We start from the raw sequence: 23176 nt of genomic DNA, 5'->3' as shown, positions 1-23176 counted from the left end.
GTTTCCTTTCCTTCTCTTTGTTTCTTATAGAATTGTACATCTGTAGCTCGTAAACATTTTTCCAGGTCACCACCTGACAGCACACTGGAGGACGTCCTTCTTATCCGCTGTGGGACAGGAAACCATGAGAGCTTAAAAGGACCCTCCCCTTACCACCCTTCAGTGTTTTTCTTGTCCCACTGCGGATAGGAACAACGAGAGAAGATCCGACCGTTCAACACAGATGGTTAGGATCGGGGGGCCCAGCCTTTTCCCTTCCTGCCTCAAGAATTCTGCTGCTGACACCCGGCAGAGGGTCCCTCAGCTCACCCAGTGTAGCGCTGCTCCTGGAGATGGGGTCACTTCCTCCTGCTTGGGGGCTCTCGTCCCCGGCCGCCGCCGATGTCCCTGAAGCCCGGGCCGCCTCTGTGGAGTTCCGTGGGCCCCACAAGTGGACCCCGGCATTGGATCACCGCAGACCCCCCGTGGGACGCGGACGGGAGAGGGGCACATCCCTACAGGGAACGCAGCCCCCCCGTGGGACGCGGACGGGAGAGGGGCACATCCCTACAGGGAACGCGGCCGCGTCACTTCCGGCCGCGTCGTCAGGGCCGGGGCGTGTCACTTCCGGCAGCGTCAGCCGAGGTGCGGCACTTCCGGGTCGTGCGCGGCTTCCGGATTGCGAACGCCCGGTGTCAGGCCGCAGCCCGTATAGGATCACTGAAAAGGGGGCAGGCGTCTTCTCCTCTGGAGCGGATCGGCAGCGCAGCAGAAACAGGCGCAGTCACAGCCACGCAGTAGTGCTACCCTTGGACCAATATCCTTTGGTACTACTCCAGTGTGTTGTCAGGTGGTGACCTGGAAAACGGTAATTAGACCTACCGGTAATTGTGTTTCCAAGAATCCATCCTGACAGCACTATTAGTTCCCTCCCTATGAAACACTTTCCATATGACTGTGATGTAACATGTGTATGAGGAATGTTGGTTAAATAAAAATCTATGTTTTGGCATCAATCCAGATGTGTTACTTTGTGAAATCACTGAAGGGTGGTAAGGGGAGGGTCCTTTTAAGCTCTCATGGTTTCCTGTCCCACAGCGGATAAGAAGGACATCCTCCAGTGTGCTGTCAGGATGGATTCCTGGAAACACAATTACCAGTAGGTCTAATTACCGTTTTTTTTGTTCATAAAGGGTTATTAAAAGGGTTGATCCACTTAGTAGATGACGCGCTGGAAAAGGCATTGGAGCATCCTCAAATTGCCCATAACATCAGGACATTGTCCTAGCTTGGCAAACTCTAAAATCAGTATCTAAATATTTCTATTTATCTTGGTGGTTTCCCTTGTGTAAATTACACAACTGGCTAGATGTTGTATCTTCATCTTGATGAGAAAGGTCTCATGTCGGAAGTGTACTTCTAATTTTCTGAGTGTCTATAGTTAGGTCCATATATATTTGGACAGAGACAACATTTTTCCAATTTTGGTTCTAGATAGACATTACCACAATGAATTTTAAACAAAACAATTCAGATGCAGTTGAAGTTCAGACTTTCAGCTTTCATTTGAGGGTATCCACATTAAAATTGGATGAAGGGTTTAGGAGTTTCAGCTCCTTAACATGTGCCACCCTGTTTTTAAAGGGACCAAAAATAATTGGACAGATTAAATAATTGTAAATAAAATGTTCATTTCTAGTACTTGGTTGAAAACCCATTGTTGGCAATGACTGCCTGAAGTCTTGAACTCATGGTCATCACCAGACGCTGTGTTTCCTCCTTTTTGATGCTCTGCCAGGCCTTCACTGCGGTGGTTTTCAGTTGCTGTTTGTGCGCCTTTCTGTCTGAAGTTTAGTCTTTAACAAGTGAAATGCATGCTCAATTGGGTTGAGATCTGGTGACTGACTTGGCCATTCAAGAATATTCCACTTCTTTGCTTTAATAAACTCCTGGGTTGCTTTGGCTTTATGTTTTGGGTCATTGTCCATCTGTAGTGTGAAACGACGACCAATCAGTTTGGCTGCATTTGGCTGGATCTGAGCACACAGTATTGCTCTGAATACCTCAGAATTCATTCGGCTGCTTCTGTCCTGTGTCACATCATCAATAAACACTAGTGACACAGTGCCACTGGCATCCATGCATGCCCAAGCCATCACACTGCCTCCGCTGTGTTTTACAGATGACGTGGTATGCTTTGGATCATGAGCTGTACCACGCCTTCGCCACACTTTTCTCTTTCCATCATTCTGGTAGAGAAAACCGAAAAAAATGTCCAAAAATAAAATACTTTATTTTATTAGAATATAGTTAAAATTAATGATAATCAGGGGAGGCCAATGCCAAAATAAAGGCACACTCTGGGGACAACAGTAATTACTTAATATCAATATATCACAAAGAATATCTCACAATGTTAAATAAAAAAAAAAAAAAATAAAAAAAATAAAAAATAGAAAATACTAGTGTCAATACAATATCTGTGTAAAACAGCCAAAATAAATCATATAAAGTGCAGTCAGAAGACTGTGCAAAAGACTAAATATAAATATATATATATATATATATATATATATATATATATATATATATATATAGCCACAATAAAGTGCATAGCAGATTGAACAGTAAATAAATTGCCACAAAAGCAGCTGAAAGGTATCCACATTGTGCTTGCAATTTTTCCACTTTATTATCGGCAATTTATTTATTGTTCAATCTGCTATGCACTTTATTGTGGCTATATATATATATTTATTATTTATTATTTTTTATTTTAGATATTTATTTTTTATTTATTTAACATTGTGAGATATTCTTTGTGATATATTGATATTAAGTAATTACTGTTGTCCCCAGGGTGTGCCTTTATTTTGGCATTGGCCTCCCCTGATTATCATTAATTTTAACTATATTCTAATAAAATAAAGTATTTTATTATTGGACATTTTTTCGGTTTTCTCGTTTGTTTTATCCTATTATCCGAGTTGTCCTTTATATTTCCATGGGTGCATTATTATGATTTTAGGTTAATTTATTATATATTGCACTTTCCTTGAGTCATCTATTTTAATCATTCTGGTAGAGGTTGATCTTGGTTTCATCTGTCCAAAGAATGTTTTTCCAGAACTGTGCTGGCTTTTTAGATTTTTTTTTTTTTAGCAAAGTCCACTCTAGCCTTTTTATTCTTGATGCTTATGAGTGGCTTGCACCGTGCAGTGAACCCTCTGTATTTACTTTCATGCAGTCTTCTCTTTATGGTAGATTTGGATATTGATACGCCTACCTCCTGGAGAGTGTTGTTCACTTGGTTGGCTGTTGTGAAGGGGTTTCTCTTCACCATGGAGATTATTCTGCGATCATCCACCACTGTTGTCTTCCATGGGCGCCAAGGTCTTTTTGCATTGATGAGTTCACCAGTGCTTTCTTTCTTTCTCAGGATTTACCAAACTGTAGATTTTGCCACTCCTAATGTAGCAATTTCTCGGATGGGTCTTTTCTGTTTTTGCAGCTTAAGGATGGCTTGTTTCACCTGCATGGAGAGCTCCTTTGAGCTTATGTTTCCTTCACAGCAAAGCCTTGGAAATGCAAGCACCACACCTCAAATCAACTCCAGGCCTTTTATCTGCTTAATTGAGAATGACATAACGAAGAGATTGCCCACACCTGTCCATGAAATATCCTTGGAGTCAATTGTCCAATTACTTTTGGTCCCTTTAAAAACAGGGTGGCACATGTTAAGGAGATGAAACTCCTAAACCCTACATCCAATTTTAATGTGGATACCCTCAAATGAAAGCTGAAAGTCTGAACTTCAACTGCATCTGAATTGTTTTGTTTAAAATTCATTGTGGTAATGTCTAGAACCAAAATAAGAAAAATGTCTCTGTCCAAATATTCATGGACCTAAAGGGGGTTTTACACATAGCGATATCGCTAGCAATATCGCTAAAGCATCACCGATTTGGTGACGCAGCAGCGATATCGCTATGTGTGATACTTACCTCCGACCGGCTCCCCCGCTGTCTGTCGCTGATCGCGCAGCTCCATTTCTCGTCGGGCGTTTCCTGCTGGCGCCAATGAGCGACGCGTGGACGCGGACGGGAGGACGTCAGGATCGCTGCATGTGAAAGGTAAGTAACGACTGCTGTATCGCTGCTGCATTGCTGTGAGATCTGCCTGTTTGGCAGCTCACTAGCGACCATTTAGCGATGCACCAGCGATCCTGACCGGGTCGTATCGTGGTCAGGATCGTTGGTGCATCGCTAAATGTAAAGGGGCCTTAACTGTATGTTCACAAGATGTGAATCCACCTGAAAAACTTATCAAAGGAATAAACATAAGCAATTCTATGTAAAAGTGACTCGTTGTGCATATGGTAAGGCTTTTGAAAATCACAAATTCAAGTTTCAGCGGTATAAAGAAGTAAGGCTGTGCTCACACACATTGCTGCTTTGAATTGCAGGTTTTCTGCCTTTTTTGGTGCGGGTTACATCTGTGATTTGTCTATACTGCATGTTTAATAAAGTTTAATTTTATTCACTGAAACACAGCAAAAAACACTGCAAAACTTGTTGGCTGCATTTTTGCAGTCTTTTTGGTACTTCTTCATCGCTTTTTTTCAATTAAAAATGCTGCAAGAATTGACATGCTGCAGATTTCAAAAGCTAACAAGCATCAGACCTGAAATCTTTGCTGGAGCTGTACAACACAGCAAAAAAATGCTGCGTGAGAACATAGCCCGATGGTTCTGTTCTACGGGAGTTTTCCGCTCAGAAGACTCTCTCTACCTTGTACTACAAGTCATTGGTAAAGCTCAAAAGGCGACCGGAAAACGACTGGACATTTTTTTTGGAGTGAAGAAAAAAAATGATCGAAAATTGACAGTATAAAAAGACTAATCAAAAACCACGGTAAAATCATCTAAGAATAAAAAAAAATCTAAAAAATGCCAATGAAAAGAAAAAACAACACAAAAGATGCTTCATTCAAAAATTGACTCTGGAGCTTCCCGAAGAGTCTCCTACTTAAAAAACTTGTACGGTTCGCACATAACCAGTAGGTGACACTTGGTGTAGGCTTCAGAGGTGCATGTTGATGGTTTTGAAAATAAATCTTTGTATCATTTCTTCATTGAGTTGTGTAGACGGCTTTTACTGTAGCTCATTATATAGTTTCAATTTTATGTCTAAAATAGACAAATTTTAGCACAAATGAAAAATGCAAAGATTCCTAATTTGTAAGACAGCTGTGCAATTCATTCCTGATTACTAATTTCTGCTCTCATGCACAGCTGTTTTTTTTTTTGTATACGGTAATTTTTTTTTTTGTCAACCCCCCCCCCCCCCCCGCTGTCAGATATTGCCTGGAAGTCAGTGGAACATTCTAAAATTAACTGCATTCTCTAGGCTGTGATCCGATGCATAAATGCAGCACTTTTTTTCTCTTGCTTTATATCCCCCTATTTTCTGCAGGTGTCCGTTCCAAAATGTGCAATAAAAGTCCGCTCTGATTGCATTTTCCCACTCATATTTGACACATTTTTGGTGCAGATTTGAAGCCGTGGTTTTGGAAAGCGTCACTGCAGCGTTTTTTTGTTTCGCCACTTGATTGGTATCACAACTGCATGTTCCCTGCCCCTAGTATTCTACTCGCCATCTGCTGTCTTCTTCTGTTATTGACACTGCTCTGGTCGGCCTCCTACAGGTTGTGACCTGCCGGATCTCTCCAGTGTTTGCTGGGCGACCCAGAAGTCACAGCTCAATGCAAGTCTATGAGAGCCAGAACGAGACCCTCAGAGACTTACATTGATGCTTGTGACTGATGCCTCTAGATAAACAAATGATAAACCTTCTCCTAACTTTTCCAGTGTTAAATACGGACGGCTCACGAATGGCACACTGATGCCACCTATTTGCGCTACGTGTTTAAGGACCCATAGACTTGTATGTGCTCTTGGCATCTGTGCTGCCGGAAAAAAATCGGACATATCTGTGAGTTTTGCATGAATGCACGGTCCTTGAAAAAACTCAGACAAATGAATAGTACCATAAATTTTGTATCTGTGAAAAAAAACAAAAAAAAACAGATACAACATGTACATGCAACACGGATTTGTGAATGAGGCCTAAATGTGACTTCCAGTATTATGTTACTCTTTATCTTGTATGATTCTAATAGAAATCTTGGAATCACATGGTCATTTATTCACGTGACTTGCAATGTTTGAAAATAATTTATGAAAATACAACACCGAAACTAAACTAGGAAAAGCTTGATTATAAATTCTGGTGTTTTTGTAAGAAAGGTGTGGGTGACTGCACCATTCCTCCCTCTTTAGGAAGTGTTCAGACTTAGACCTCATCCTGATGTCCTTTTTTCCCTCATATATTTCAATCCAAGTGCTGGATCAGGTTTTCACCATTAAGTCCGTGTCTCCATTTTTACTATCATTGTTTCAGGTTTTTTTTCTCACATGCAAAAAAATGTACAAACTTCCAAGGTTTCCTACCCATTAAATAGTAAATAACGGACGTCGCTCATGTAGTCCGTGTGTTGTCTGTTTTCTCACAGACCCATTGATCTGAATGGGGGAGTTTGATCCATGACTTAATGAAAACCAGGGATGGAACACTTATATGAAATATGGTCGTCTGAATGAGGCCTCAGCAAGAGGTAGTTTCTTTCCTGTAACATTGTATAGGAGATCTTGCATGTTCAGCTGGAGATTCATCTGTAAACTGCTGCCTTCTTACATGTTATTATTGAATAAAACAGAAGAATAGAACAAATTCTATATAATAATACCACAATGTGTAAAAGGCAAAAGGAATACTCAGAACAATACAGTTGTGGCCAAAAGTATTGACACCCCTGCAATTTTGTCAGATAATACTCAGTTTCTTCCTGAAAATTATTGCAAACACAAATTCTTTGTTATTGTTATCTTCATTTAATTTGTCTTAAATGAAAAAACACATAAAGAATTGTCCTAAAGCCAAATTGGATATAATTCCACACCAAATATAAAAAAGCGGGTGGACAAAAGTATTGGCACTGTTCGAAAAATCATGTGATGCTTCTCTAATTTGTGTAATTAACAGCACCTGTAGCTTACCTGTGGCACCTAACAGGTGTTGGCAATAACTAAATCACACTTGCAGCCAGTTGACATGGATTAAAGTTGGCTCAACCTCTGTCCTGTGTCCTTGTGTGTACCACATTGAGCATGGAGAAAAGAATGAAGACCAAAGAACTGTCTGAGGACTTGAGAAACCAAATTGTGAGGAACCATGTGCAATCTCAAGGCTACAAGTCCATCTCCAAAGACCTGAATGTTCCTGTGTCTACTGTGCGCAGTGTCATCAAGAAGTTTAAAGCCCATGGCACTGTGGCTAACCTCCCTAGATGTGGACGGAAAAGAAAAATTGACAAGAGATTTCAACGCAAGATTGTGCGGATGTTGGATAAAGAACCTCGACTAACATCCAAACAAGTTCAAGCTGCCCAGCAGTCCGAGGGTACAACAGTGTCAACCCGTACTATCCGTCGGCGTCTGAATGAAAAAGGACTGTATGGAAGGAGACCCAGGAAGACCCCACTTCTTACCCCGAGACATAAAAAAGCCAGGCTGGAGTTTGCCAAAACTTACCTGAAAAAGCCTAAAACGTTTTGGAAGAATGTTCTCTGGTCAGATGAGACAAAAGTAGAGCTTTTTGGGCAAAGGCATCAACATAGAGTTTACAGAAGAAAAAAAGAGGCATTCAAAGAAAAGAACACGGTCCCTACAGTCAAACATGGAGGAGGTTCCCTGATGTTTTGGGGTTGCTTTGCTGCCTCTGGCACTGGACTGCTTGACCGTGTGTATGGCATTATGAAGTCTGAAGACTACCAACAAATTTTGCAGCATAATGTAGGGCCCAGTGTGAGAAAGCTGGGTCTCCCTCAGAGGTTATGGGTCTTCCAGCAGGACAATGACCCAAAACACACTTCAAGAAGCACTAGAAAATGGTTTGAGAGAAAGCACTGGTGACTTCTAAGGTGGCCAGCAATGAGTCCAGACCTGAATCCCATAGAACACCTGTGGAGAGATCTAAAAATGGCAGTTTGGAGAAGGCACCCTTCTAATATCAGGGACCTGGAGCAGTTTGCCAGAGAAGAATGGTCTAAAATTCCAGCAGAGCATTGTAAGAAACTCATTGATGGTTATCAGAAGCGGTTGGTCGCAGTTATTTTGGCTAAAGGTTGTGCAACCAAGTATTAAGCTGAGGGTGCCAATACTTTTGTCTGGCCCATTTTTGGAGTTTTGTGTGAAATGATCAATGTTTTTTGCTTTTTGCTTCATTCTCTTTTGTGTTTTTTCATTTAAGACAAATTAAATGAAGATAATACCAAAGAATTTGTGTTTGCAATCATTTTCAGGAAGAAACTGAGTATTATCTGACAGAATTGCAGGGGTGTCAATACTTTTGGCCACAACTGTATAGCATACCACAGAAAAAAAGAGTACAAAAACCTGTTTATAGGTTCATAAAAAGTTTGAATTTCTTAATCATATACATAATTATAAAATTAATATGGACCAAAAATGTTCAAAACTGAAAGAAACGAACAGTATGAAGTGGATAGCGCACAAAATATATATATATGGACTGGGTATTTCAAACCCCAATAAAAAAGCACAAAAAGTAAATACCGTATTGCACTAAATTGTCCCAATATAATTATGGCAACTCATTCTAAGGAGTTTTCCACCAATTAGATATATCATATTAGGCTAGAGTCATCATTGGAAAAATTACCCTATATAGACAGCGTAAATAACTCCAAATCAATAAAGTGCCATAGTGCTATCAAAAAGGAGTGATCTTACCCATATAAGTCCAGGTACGCCAAACACAGTGCAGCCCCGACGCTTGTTTCGCTTGGGCTTCCTCATGGGGCTCCTTATAATAAGTTGCCATAATTCTATTGGGACAATTTAGTGCAATATTTACGTTTTGTTTTTTATTGGTGTTTGAAATACCCAGTCCATATTTTGTGCGCCATCCACTTCATACTGTTAGTGTCTTTCAGTTTTGAACATTTTTGGTCCATATTAATTTTATAATTATGTATATGATTAATAAATTCTAACTTTTTATTATATGTTATTATTGCATGGCTACACTTAGCTTTGTTAGTGGCCATCAGTGTACTCTACAGCTCTTACAGCTCAGTCAGACGTCCGTGCACATTAGCTGAGATCGGACCGCAGTTCACGGACTGGCTGCGGCTCTCTAGAGATAAACTTGGGACAGGAGACCTACAGCCAGTCCATGCATTTGCAGGCCCATCTTCGTTTTACCCCGTCCATAGTTCCACTTTGCATGTTGCATTTTGAATATTTGCTTGCACCCCGGTGGTCATATATCTATATATATATATACGGTATATATTGCAGTTATGTAATTTTATAGTCTCCTCTTTTTACTGCCATTATATGCTAAGCTGAAATGAGCGCTACGTCTCCAGTGCAAGCAGTGGTCCTAAAATCTAGATCTCTAAACATAGATCATAAAATGCTAAATGAAAACATTCTGGGCTAGTCTTATAAAGCTTTTATTGTATTGCCGATGCTCCCTAGTATTTATTATTTATTTTTCTTATTCTGCTGTTTGGTTCCAGAGATATGGGCCTTTTATTTAGTGTCTTTACTATGGCCTTTGCCAAGGGGGAATGTCTCACAGGGTTCTCTGGGGATGTGTCTTTAGGCTGCCCTGCATATTATTACCCTGTGAGCCACATTCCCTTGGTTAAGACCATAAAAATTAGCACTAAAAAAAGATATCTCTGGAACCGTATGGTGGATTTAAGAAGAGAAAACAATAAATAAATCATTCAGCGGAGCAGCGGGAATTAAATAAGAGCAAGAGGCGCACACCTATGATTTGGTGGCAGCTGCTCTCTCTATTTGTCACACCATCACCGGTGCCAGACCATCTACCAAAGTGATACACTGTGTCTTCTCTCCTGAATATGCTTTGCAGAATGGTGCCGTGGATTTCCGACACAATAGCATGTCATCCATACTGCTGTGAGAGGCGGCGTACTGACCATGAAAATGGCAATGTCTGCTATGGTGGCGCGTCAGAACTGTGAAATAACCATTTTATCTCTTTGGAAGCCCCCTGAAATCACAGTCGTGTAGATGGCTCCATTAATATAATTTATGCTCTTTTCAATAGAGGATGAATTTGGATTTGGACTTTTTCTGCAACATCCTACAGTAACCTGCAGAAAGCGTGACTGCGATGTGGTAGATCGGTGGAAAGGGCAGATGGAGGAGTGTGAAATTCCCGTTTGGCAGGAACTCTTACTCCCGTCACCAGAAATGATTTGTGATGCAGTTTCCTAAAGTGTCTGTAAGGATGGATGGTGCTGGAACTTTTTATTTCCTGTATTACTAACATGAGTAGTGTTATTAATACTTTTTTATACATTACTGCTGCTTTCTCTTATTCATACCATGTGCTCTGTGCCGTTTGTGTTCTTGCTCTCGGTGATGCTCCTGAATAAGTTGTGTCCCGGACCCGGTCACATATTGTGCTTTTGCTGGTTTGTAGATGATCCTATCCGTCATACTTAGGTACAATAGTCTGTAATGCTGAGGGGAGAATTCTAGGAATGTGCTCGGCCTTACTGCAGTTTTCCCAGATTTTTCAGCGAGCGGAGGAAGGACGTCAGACATGTTACTATTTTAGGTAGTAAATGATTCAAATATTTTACTTAACTGAACCCCTGGCAGGATATGGCGATTTCCATAAAAAAGGGTCAGTTAAGCAATGCCATATGTGGCCATTTACAGCACGCTGTTTATTTGCAGAATTGTAGGTATAAAGCCGGCCAAGATATTTGTGCATTCTCACTATTGTCCGCTGTGGACATTCCCCCGGTGCCTCACTTTATAAACTGCTGCTTGTCCCTCAGTATTTTTCCTACGAAACTTCATTTTAAGGTCTAATTGCAAATATATTGCACTTGTAGCAAATGTTAATAGATAATTACCAGTCCTATCGTAATACACTGGTTACTAGATGTTACAGTTCCATTGTGCTGATCTATAGGGCCTCATCGCCAGGTTATATCCGGCTTTATGGAATGCGGCCCAGTACATTTCCTTTACTCCATTAAGGGAGTCAATTCCTAAATAACATCAGTGAGGAAGTTTTCCCCCAATATTTTAAGAAAAATGGCTCTCCAGTTGGAGCTTCCCTTTAACCCCTTCACGACCTTTGACGCCACATAGGCGTCATGAAAAGTCGTGCCAAAACGACCCATGACGCCTATGTAGCGCCATGACTTTAAAGTCCCCCTGCGGGTCGGGTGACCGGGGTCACTGAAAGGTCACACGACCCGCAGATACAGGGGGCTTTGTTCTTCGCTACAGGGGGCGTGGTTTCGCCCCCACGTGGCTACGATTGCTCTGATTGGCTGTTTCACTTTTAACAGCCAATCAGAGCGATAGTAATATTTCATCAATGAAAATTGATGAAATATTACAATCCAGCCATGGCCGATGCTGCAGTAGTATCGGACATGGCTGGAGACCGTGATCCGACCCCCCCCACCCCACTACTCACGGGGCCGACCGGCCCCCGATACCGACTGACGGCGACAATGTGCCGCAGCTGTTATCATCTGCTCCCCTTCTCCAGGCTCCCCCCACCTTCCGACCCCCCCCCCCGGTACCTCCGATGTCCCTCTCCTGCTCCCGGTGTCCCGCGGTCTTGCTTCATGGGTGCCGCCATCTTGGAAAATGGAGGGCACATGCGCAGTGCGCCCGCCGGCTGCAGATTCATTCATTCTATTTTGATCACTGTGAGAGTTTATCACAGTGATCCAAATAGAATGAAAAGTAAATAAACCGTGTATCACCCCCATAGGCAGGAACAACTAATAAAATGAAGAAATTCTTTTTATTTTTCCATTAAGGTTAGGGTTAAAAAGAGGGTTTGGGCTATCGTTGGAAATAGGGTTAGGGTTAGGGCTAGGGTTGGAATTAGGGTTAGGGTTGGAATTAGGGTTAGGGTTGGAATTAGGGTTAGGGTTGGAATTAGGGTTAGGGTTGGAATTAGGGTTAGGGTTGGCATTAGGGTTAGGGTTGGAATTAGGGTTAGGGTTGGAATTAGGGTTAGGGTTAGAACTAGGTTTAGGTTGGGGTTAGGGTTGGGATTAGGGTTAGGGATGTGTTGAGGTTAGGGCTGTGTTTAGGGGTGGAGTTAGATTTGAGTCTCCAGGCTCCTCTCCTCTTCTCGTCCGACTACATGCACAACCGACCCCATTCCCTCACATCTCCTCCAGTCTCTCTCTCCAGTCGTCACAACTCACCTAACTACAATCTTTAATCTCTCCCTCTCCTCTTGCATTTTCCCCTCCTCCTTCAAATGCTCTATCATTACTCCATTACTAAAGAAACTCGCCCTCGACCCATCCTGCACAAACAACTACAGACCAGCCTCCAATCTCCCCTTCATCTCTAAACTCTTGGAGCACCTGATACTCCCTCCTTACCCGTTACCTCTCCACTCACTCCCTCCTAGACCCTTCACAGTCCGGTTTCAGCCCCCTATATTCGACAGAAACTGCACTCATCAAAGTGACCAATGACCTTCTGACAGCAAAACGTAACGGTGACCACTCTCTGCTCATTCTTCTCGACCTTTCTGCAGCTTTCGACACTGTTGACCACCCTCTCCTACTCTCTAGGCTCCAGTCACTAGGCATTAAGGACACTGCTCTCTCCTGGTTCTCTTCCTATCTTTCTGACCGCTCCATCAGTCTTCTGTTCTCTGGCTCCACTTCATCTCCTTTTCCTCTCACTGTCGGGGTACCTCAGGGCTCAGTCCTTGGCCCCCTTCTCTTCTCTCTCTACACAGCCCCAATTGGACAGACCATCAGCAGATTTGGCTTTCAGTACCATCTTTATGCTGATGACACACAACTATATTGCTCTGGAATGCTCTACCCCAAGATATTAGGACCATCCACAATTTGCATAGTTTTAGGCGCTCGCTCAAAACACATTTGTTCAGAGCGGCCTATCACATTCAGTAATCAGTCATTTTATGCTTGTGTGTGTGTGTAGCCCATTCACTATCTCCATCTATCCCCCACCCCCTGAAGACGGCTGGACCATCTTTGTAAATACATCATTGTAAATACAAACCTGTGCTTTGTATCGTCCTCACCTCATTGTAGATTGTAAGCTCCCAAGAGCAGGGTCGTCTTATTTCGCTTTAATTATTGTATTGTTAACGTTATTACTTATGACTGTTGTGTTTGAAACTGTTCAACTGTAAAGCGCTGCAGAATATGTTGGCGCTATATAAATAAAGATTATTATTATTATTATTGAGGGGTTTCCACTGTTTAGGCACATCAAGGGGTCTTCAAACGCGACATGGTGCAACCATTGATTCCAGCCAATTTTGCGTTCAAAAAGTCAAACGGTGCTCCCTCCCTTCCAAGCCCCGACGTGTGCCCAAACAGTGGTTTACCCCAACATATGGGGTATCAGCGTACTCAGGAAAAATTGCACAACAACTTTGGTGGTCCAATTTCTCCTGTTAACCTTGGGAAAAAAAAAAATTGGAGGCTAAAAAATTATTTTTTTATTTTCACGTCTCTGCGTTATAAACTTCTGTGAAGCACTTGGGGGTTCAAAGTGCTCACCAGACATCTAGATAAGTTCCCCGGAAGGTCTAGTTTCCAAAATGGGGTCACTTGTGGGGAGTTTCTACTGTTTAGGCACATCAGGGGCTCTGCAAACGTAATGACGACCGCAGACCTTTCCATCAAAGTCTGCATTTCAAAACGTCACTACTTCCATTCTCAGCCCTTACGTGCGCCCAAACAATGGTTCCCCCCCACATATGGGGTATCAGCGTACTCAGGACAAACTGGACAACAACTTTTGGGGTCCAATTTCTCCTGTTATTCCTTGTGAAAATAAAAATTTGCGAGCTACAAAATCATTTTTTGAGGAAAAAAAATGATTTTTTATTTTCACAACTTTGCGTTATAAACTTCTTTGAAGCACTTGGGGGTTCAAAGTGCTCACCACACATCTAGATAAGTTCCTTGGGGGGGGGTCTAGTTTCCAAAATGGGGTCACTTGTGGGGGGTTTCCACAGTTTAGGTACATCAGGGGCTCTGCAAATGTAACATGACACCCACAGACCATTCCATCAAAGTCAGCATTTCATAATGTCACTACTTCCCTTCCGAGCCCCAACGTGTGCCCAAACAGTGGTTCCCCCCCACATATGGCATACCAGTGTACTCAGGACAAACTGGACAACAACTTTTGGGGTCCAGTTTCTCCTGGTACCCTTGTGAAAATAAAAGATTTAGGAAAAAAAATGATTTTTTATTTTCACTGCTCTGCGATATAAACTTCTGTGAAGCACCTGGGGGTTCAAAGTGCTCACCACACATCTAGATAAGTTCCATAAGGGGTCTAGTTTCCAAAATGGTGTTACTTGTGGGGGGATATCACTGTTTAGTTACAGGGGCTCTCCAAACGTGACATGGTGTCCGATAACGATTGGAGCTAATTTTCCATTCAAAAAGTCAAATAGCGCTCCTTCCCTTCCGGACCCTGCCGTGTGCCCAAACAGTAGTTTATGACCACATATGAGGTATCGGTGTACTCAGGAGAAATTGCCCAACAAATTTTAGCATCCATTTTATCCTGTTGCCCATGTGAAAATGAAAAAATTGATGCTAAAAGAAAATTTTTGTGAAAATAAAGTCCTTTTTTTTTTTTTTTTTTTTTTTTTTTTACCGATCAATTTGTAATAAGCACCTGGGGGGTTCAAAGTGATCATTATGCATGCAGGTAAGTTCCTTGCGGGGTCTAGTTTCCAAAATGGGGTCACTTGTGGGGGAGCTCCAATGTTTAGGCACACAGGGCCTCTCCAAACGTGACATGGCAACCGCTAAATATTCCAGCATGGTTTCCATTCAAAAAGTCAAATGGCGCTCCTTCCCTTCTGAGCCCTTCCATGTACCCAAACAGTGGTTTATGACACATATGAGGTATCGGTGTACTCAGGAGAAATTGCCCAACAAAATTTAGGATCCATATTATCCTGTTGCCCATGTGAAAATGAAAAAATTGATGCTAAAAGAAAATTTTTGTTGTAAAAATTAAAATGTCCATTTTTTCTTTCCAAGTTGCTTTAGTTCCTGTGAAACACCTGAAGGGTTAATAATCTTGAATGTAGTTTTGAGTAGCTTGAGGGGTGCAGTTTTTAGAATGGTGTCACTTTTGGGTATTTTCTGCCATATAGACCCCTCAAAGTGACTTCAAATGTGAGGTGGTCCCTAAAAAAAAAATGGTTTTGTAAATTTTGTTGTAAAAATGAGAAATCGCTGGTCAAATTTTAACCCTTATAACTTCCTAACAAAAAAAAATTTGTTTCCAAAATTGTGTTGATGTAAAGTAGACATGTGGGAAATGTTATTTAGTAACCACTTTGTGTCACATAACTCTCTTGTTTAACAGAATAAAAATTCAAAATTTGAAAATTGCGGAATTTTCTAAATTTTGCCAAATTTCTGATTTTTTTCACAAATGCAAAAATTTACGACCTAAATTTACCACTAACATGAAGCCCAATATGTCACGAAAAAACACCCTCAGAATCGCTAGGATCCGTTGAAGCGTTCCTGAGTTATTACCTCATAAAGGGACACTGGTCAGAATTGCAAAAAATGGCCAGGTCATTAAGGACAAAATAGGCTGGGTCATAAAGGGGTTAAGTTACTCTTTTTTCTTCAATTTAATTATATAAATGTGTCCAAGTACTTTTACTGTTTTTATTATTTTGTGCTACAGAGAAGGAAAAAAACCTTAATATTGACTTTTTTGTTTTGTTTTGCAGAATGTGAAGTCATTTGCCTCTTCACACAGTCTAGCCAATGTCCATGAAGTAGCAAGCTGGCTTTTGGAAATGAATCAGGAACTGCTGTCTGTGGGCAGCAAGAGGCGACGTACTGGCAGTTCTGTGCGAGGTAATGCTTCCTCTAGCCAAGCAGATGAGGAGCAGATGAACCGAGTAGAAGAGGAGGAGGAACAGCAGCATCCTAGACAGCAGGGAGACGAGCACATAGTGGTGAATGGGGAGGTGGATGGTCCTGGAAGTGTGGAGAGGAGTAACCTCCACCCGGAGCATTTGGAAGAAAACAACAACAGCTGTATAGTAGCACATCATGAGTCCGAAGACCAACCCGAGGATGGTGAGCAACAGGAGGATGAGGAGGAGGATGAGCCACATGTTTGTGATGTGGAAGATGAGGATGAGGAGGAAATGGACCAGGACAGTGATGACTTTGATCAGTCTGATGACAGCAGCAGGGAGGGTGAACATAGAAACTCCAGCGATATTCCCAATTCCAATAGTATAATGGACATTTCTCTTTCACAAAAGCCCAGCCCTTTCCAAACAAAAACAAAGGTGAGTCTCCAGATCCTGCACAATGGGACATTACACGCTAGTCACATGTGCATTTTCATTTTATTAACTGATGTGGTTTTTCTGTAGCTTGTCCGTTCCAAAGGTAGGCTGATGTAGTTTTCACCGAGAAATATGTAGAAACTTTTCTGCTCTTTTTTGTTGTTGTTTTTGGAAGGATTAGGCTGTGTGCACACGTCCGACATTCCCGCGGATTTAATGCGTTTTTGACACTTTTTTTTTTTCGCGGCAAAAACGCATAAAATAAGCAGCCCATTGATTTAAATGGCATTCCTCATATGCTGTGCTAATGCTGCATATTTTTCCGCGTCAAAATCGCATCGCGGAAAAATACACAGCATGCCTATTCTTTTTGCGGAATCCTGGGATTTCCGCACACAGAGGAATGCATTGTTCTGCTTACTTTCCGCATGTGGCAATGCCCTCCATGCGCAAAGTAAGCGGAAAATGTGCAGATGGTACCCAGGGTCTGGAGGAGAGGAGATTCTCCTCGAGGCCCTGGGTACCATATCCCTGTAGAAAATAGAATTAAAATTAAAAATGGTGTTCTTTTCACCTTCCGGCGTCCCACGCAGCGTCCCCAGGCCTCAGTGATGCTCCCGACAACTCCCGTTCCCAGTGATGCCTTGCAACAATGACCTTTGATGAAGTCGCAGTCTCGCGATACCGCTACATCGTCAAAGGTCATTGTCGCAAGGCATCGCTGGGAACGGGACTTGCCGGGAGCATCGCTGAGGCCTGGGAACGCTGCGCGGGAAGCAGGAAGGTGAGAAAAACACAATTTTTTTAAAATGTTTATTTTATATATTATTATGTTATTTATATATTTTTGCTACTGATGCTGCATAGGCAGCCTCAATAGTAAAAAGTTGGTCACACTCGTCAAACACTATGTTTGACGAATGTGACCAACCTGTCAATCAGTTTTCTAAGTGATGCTCCAGATCGCTTGGAAAACGCTAGCATTCTGCAAACTAATTACGCTTGCAAAACATTAGTTAAAACGCGGGAAATACACGGGAATTACGCTTCTGGAATTCTAGCGTATTTCTCGCGGCAGTGAGTTGCGGAATTCCCACGGAAATTTCCTTGGCAATTCCGCAACGTGTGCACATAGCCTTATGCTAGATTGTGGATATAGAATTCAGGTCCATTTAAATGAAGTGAGGGGTAATTACGTTATCTTAATTGTAGGTCGTTTTCCTGGGTGTGTTCATGATTTGAATGGTTATTGAAGTCTTTGGTTCCTTCTCTTTCTCTCATTGTAAGCCATCTCGCCTCTGGAGAAAATGCTACAGTATTAGATCCTCTGCATGGGGGATCATGAGAAACCACATGCAGCGTGGATTATGTACCCAGCTGGTTGTATGGGCACTGGGAAATCCATGCTGCTCCATCTCTAAAACACAGTATATTCAGTCCTGGCACTGAAAATCTACTAGGTCGTACTAGTCTAGTCTATTAACTCCTGTCCTACAACTTCCCAACTTCACTGTGAACAGGGTGGTCTGACTTCTTTACATCAATGAGCTGATGCCTATAATTAAATGTTGGCACAGTTCGAGGAAATGGAGGAGGCAGTCCCTCATCACCTGGAAAAGAATAATTACACACCATAAAACTGAGGTACAGCAAGTCACAGCTATAACCTAACTAACAATGGAGCACCGGAGACACTACAAGTCCCAGCATAGCTTAATTATCAATAAATATACTGGTAATTCTAAATATATGGAAACACCAAGGTACTACAAGTCACAGCATAGCCTAGCAAAGAGTGGAGCACCGGAGACACTACAAGTCCTAGCATAACCTAATTGTCAATAGCTATAATTCTAAATATATGGAAACACCAAGGTACTACCAAGTCACAGCATAGCCTAGCTAACTAACAATGGCGCATTGGGGACACTAATAGTCCTAGCATAACCTAATTATCAATAATAATGCTAAATAATTATGAAACACCAAGGTACTACAAGTCACAGCATAATCTAGGGTTACGTTCACAGTGGACAATAAGGCACTAAAAATCCCTGCTTAACCTGGTAATTAATAACTGTAAAGTGGAATATTTAGAAACTAAAAGTCCCAGCATAACTTGGTAATGCATTTTTAAAGGGAACCTGTCAGTAGGATTGTTCCCAGTAACCTACACACAGTGTCAAGTGGGCGCCGTTATACTGATTGCAATTTTTCCTGGGTAGATGAAATCCGTCTTGTGGTTGTTTAATCTTTATTTTTGTAGTTTTCATTGAATGAGATTCTGGCGCTTCAGTGCTGTCTGTGGGCGGGGCTTTGTGGGGTTCTGCTTAGGTATTCATCTGCTTCCTGTTTTACATACTGCATAGAATTATGGTTTGGGAAAAAAAATCACAGCCATCAGGCAGACGTTTTACAAAGACAAGTCCAGCAATACCTTTACATGGCCATTTCGTTTATCTATTTCTAAGAAATCAGAAATTGAATTGATATGCAAATGAGGCTAAAGATCTGAAGCCCCTGCCACTCCAGCTCTATTCTCCATCCAGTGCCGCCGCCTCCTGCTTGAGTGATGGCTTCCAGCCTTTTTTTCCCTTCAGCATATTCAAGGTTAATGTGATCTGTGGTCATAAATCGGCTGAGATGAGCTCACAAAAAGAAATATAAAAGTAATGAGCACTCCTGTCAGTCAGTCATTGTGGGCCCACTGACATATTCTCAGAAACGGCGGGGTAAATAAGTATTTGATACACTGCCAATGTTCACATTTACAAAGAATGGAGACATCTGTAATTTTTATCATAGGTACACTTCAACCTGTGAGACAGAAACTAAAAATGAAAACCAGAAAATCACATTGTATGATTTCTACATAATTAAATTGCATTTTATTACATGAAATAAGTATTTGATCACCTAACAAGTAGCAAGAATTCTGGCTTTCACAGACCTTTTAATTTTTCTTTAGGAAGCCCTCCTACTCTGCACTCATTACCTGTATTAATTGCACCTGTTTGAACTTGTTACCTGTATAAAAGACACCTGTCCACACACTGACGCTCTAACCTTTCCACCATGGCCAAGAGCAAAGAGCTGTCTAAGGACACTAGGGACAAAACACTAGACCTGCGGAAGGCTGGGATGAGCTAAAGGGACAATAGGCAAGCAGCTTGGTGAGAAGGCAATAACTGTAGGCACAATTATTGGAAAATGGAAGAAACACAAGATCACTGTCAATCTTCCTCGGTCTGGGGCTCCATGCAACATCTCGCCTCGAGGTGCAAGGATGATTCTGAAAAAGGTCAGGAATCGGCCCTGAATTACACGGGAGGACTTGGTCAATGACCTAAAGAGAGCGGAGACCACAGTCTCAAGCATTACCGTTAGTAACACACTACGCCATCATGGATTAAAATCCTGCAGGGCATGCAAAGTCCCCCTACTCACGCCAGCACATGGCCAGGCCTATTTGAAGTTCGCCAATGATCTGGATGATCCAGACGAGGCATGGGTGAAGGTTATGTGTTCAGATGAGACCAAAATAGAACATTTTGGTAACAACTCCACTCGCTATATTTAGTGGATGAAGGATGAGTGCAACCCCAAGAACACGGTCCTAACCATGAAGCATGGTGGGAGAAACATCATACTTTGGTGGTGCTTTTCTGCACAGGGGTCAGGACGACTGCACCATATTAAAGGGAGCATGGATGGGGTCATGTATCATGAAATTTTGGCCAAACACCACCTTCCCTCAGTAAGCGCATTGAAGATGGGTTGTGGCTGGGTCTTCCAGGATGACAACCCAAAAGACACAGTCAGGGAAACTAAGAAGAAGCATTGCCAGGTCCTGGAGTGCTCTAGCCAGACTCCAGACGTGAACGCAATAGAAAATCTTTGATGGACCTGAAACTCAATATTACCCTGGCACAGCATCGAAACCTGAAACATCTGGAGAAGATTCTGTATGGAGGAGGGGGCCAAAGTCCCTGCTGCAGTGTGTGCAAACTTGGTCAAGAACTACAGGAAACATCTGACCTTTGAAATTGCAAACAAAGAGCTCTGTTTTTCTATTGTATCAAATGCTTATTTCATGCAATATAATGTAGATTAATTATGTAAAAATCATGCAATGTGATTTTCTGTTTTTTATTTTTAGATTCTCTCACAGTTGCAGTGTACCTGCAATAATAATTACAGACCTCTCTATTCTTTGTAGGTGGGAAAACGTGCAAAATCGTCAGTGTATCAAATACTTATTTTCCCCACTGTAACACATTCTGTAGCCAACAGTTGTCAGTACAAACTAGAGGCTATAGAAGGCAAACTGCAAAATTTTTAATGGAACCCAATTGCAATTTTTTTTTTATTTATTTTTTTGGTTGCCTTGATTACATGCATTTCAGTAAAGGAAAAAAATATTCTCCCGAAAGGTAGACAACCCCTTAGTGCCTGCAAGACAATATTAATCACTGAGCCAGTGTACATAACGTCTTTGTTTTACATTTGTCCATAGGATGCTCTAGTTAAGTCAAGTCCTCTGGCAAATAGTATTGCAACACATTCATGTCCAGAGACATGTATCTCTGTAAAGCAGCGTGCCTAGACAGGACTTATGACCAGTAATCTAAATGTGAGCTTGTTACCTGTTTAAAAGTCTCCTTTCTGCACAGAAGCCAGTGCTGTTAAGTCATGCAGCACTAAGATGACGCTGAGGTTTTCAGATCTTTTTATGTGGTTTTGGGGCCACTATTACCTTGTGTGATGCACATCTGAAGCTGACAAACTCTTCCATGTCCTCCATTGAGCTCGATGGAAGTTGCAGACAGCTGAGTGACTAGAAACTGTCCCTTACGCTACAATTCTTAAGAGGAATCCGTCAGCAGGTTTTTGCTACCTCATCTGAGGTCGGCATGATGTAGGCAAAGAGATGCTGAATCCAACAATGTATCACTTAGATTACTGGATGCAGCCGTTGTGACACAATCAGAGGTTTTAGCATGTAGCAGAGCTCAAGAAAGCTTCCCTGCCCGCACCAGTCTCTCTACATTGTCTATTGACAGTGAGCAGCTTAAGAGAGGAGGGGGTGGAGTCGGACCAGTTGGCACAAGGGATGCTAGGCAGAGGGCTATGATAATCTCTTGCTGATAAAAACTTAATTGTATGGAAACAGCACGCAGCCTAGTAAGTGACACATCCCTGAAATCTGTGTCCCAGTCCCAACTCATGCTGTCTGGAGATTACATAGCAAAAACCGGCTGACAGATTCTCCTTAATACATCTCTTGGTCCCCCTATACACATTATTGCAAAGGCGATCATCTAATGCGTACGAGGGAATCCTGTTTCCCGAGCGAAGGCTTGAAATGTTGTACTTCATTGCCTGATCCTTTTTGCGGCATGCTTTCGCGTGGGAGTGATGGTTCTTGCTGGTGTGTGGGCACCTTTCCACCCGACCTATAATATTGCCGTAATAACACCAATACACTGGATACATAGGAGCTGCCCGTGATGAATAGCTGAACAGCGGGAAGTGCTTCTCTTATGAAAGTAAATCTCCCAGGGTTTAAGTGAAATGTCCCCGCTCATCAGGATGAGAGAGCATGACCGGACTGCTGTGTGAGAATGGAAAGGTCACTGCGGGCCACATGGTTCACATTCATACATGTGTTCTCGGGCTGCTATTGTGAAGCCATTAATCCATTGTATGCACATAGTGTGAGTGTAAGAATCTCTCTGTGTCCTGATAATCACATGCACATATTTTACCGTCAGTGGAGCCTGGCACTTCCCTGGTCACTCAGCCGGACTGGTTTCCCTCTGGTCTCCAGTGACCCGTTTGCTTTCTCTCATCCTGACGTTATTCTGACTACAGGGCTCAGTAAATCCCAGTTTGAGCTCGGCTGGATTTTCTCTGTCATGCCTATAACACATTTTAATATTCTGCTTGGCGTCTCCTATTCATGGCCACGTGTGACTGACCGCTCACGGCTTGTGCTAGGTAGCTCCCCACATAGCAGACATCATAACGGGGAAAATGGGAACTTTACTTATTGGAGTTCATTTATCTATGTGCCTATTTTTTAGCATGCTTATTTGGAAAATACTGGCCATCAGCCTAAGTGAATTGAAAAACTATATTTGAGTGTAATTAGTTATATGAAGGCTCATGAACAACGAAAAGCTAATAAATTAAAACATACTTTATTCTTCAATAATTAAAAAACATTCGCTTTAGAAAAAACAGGCAGCTAAACGCTGATCATATGACAAAATAGTAAAATATCTTAACACAAGGTAGGGGATAGTCTAGTCGAAAGTCTACAGTTCCCTCCAAGACCCTGTGTATCACCCCTGCCTAAAAGCGGAGATTGGCACCCTCTTGGAACGCAAATGGCGTCCCCGCTCCACGGCGGCTGTCCCTTCTCACCCTGTTTAATCCTACTCTCAGGATGGCCAATGTAAAGGAACACAAAAAAAGCCTCACTGGTTTGGGTGTCCATGTCAAGCAGTCTAGATAAGGCACCCATCACCACTAGAGTTGAGCGACTTTGGTCAGATCGGGTTTCGTGAAACCCGAATGAAACAAAATTTGAGTCAGATGAAACTGGTCCGACTAGGGCAAAAAAAGTCGGAGTTCTGTCCGAAACCTGACCCCAATGCAAGTCAGTGGGTAATAAAAGTCGGCATTGATTG

The 23176-nt window shown here is 42.2% G+C and overlaps 1 protein-coding gene across 4 annotated transcripts in view; it reads left to right on the top strand.

Annotated features, from left to right (window-relative positions):
• FBXW7 (F-box and WD repeat domain containing 7) overlaps nt 1-23176 on the top strand; it is a 224163-nt gene that overhangs the window by 82802 nt on the left and 118185 nt on the right. For all 4 annotated transcript variants that reach the window (XM_073576296.1, XM_073576288.1, XM_073576324.1 and 1 more), the window contains exon 3: nt 15909-16481. In XM_073576296.1, coding sequence (XP_073432397.1) covers nt 15978-16481 — 504 coding nt within the window. In that variant the 5' untranslated portion in view covers nt 15909-15977. The remainder of the gene's footprint in view (nt 1-15908; nt 16482-23176) is intronic.

This window comes from Dendrobates tinctorius, unplaced genomic scaffold, assembly GCF_039654945.1.
Source record: "Dendrobates tinctorius isolate UK_male_01 unplaced genomic scaffold, ASM3965494v1 ptg000008l, whole genome shotgun sequence".
Taxonomy (NCBI): domain Eukaryota; kingdom Metazoa; phylum Chordata; class Amphibia; order Anura; family Dendrobatidae; genus Dendrobates; species Dendrobates tinctorius.
This window is presented reverse-complemented; position numbering and strand designations above follow the sequence as displayed.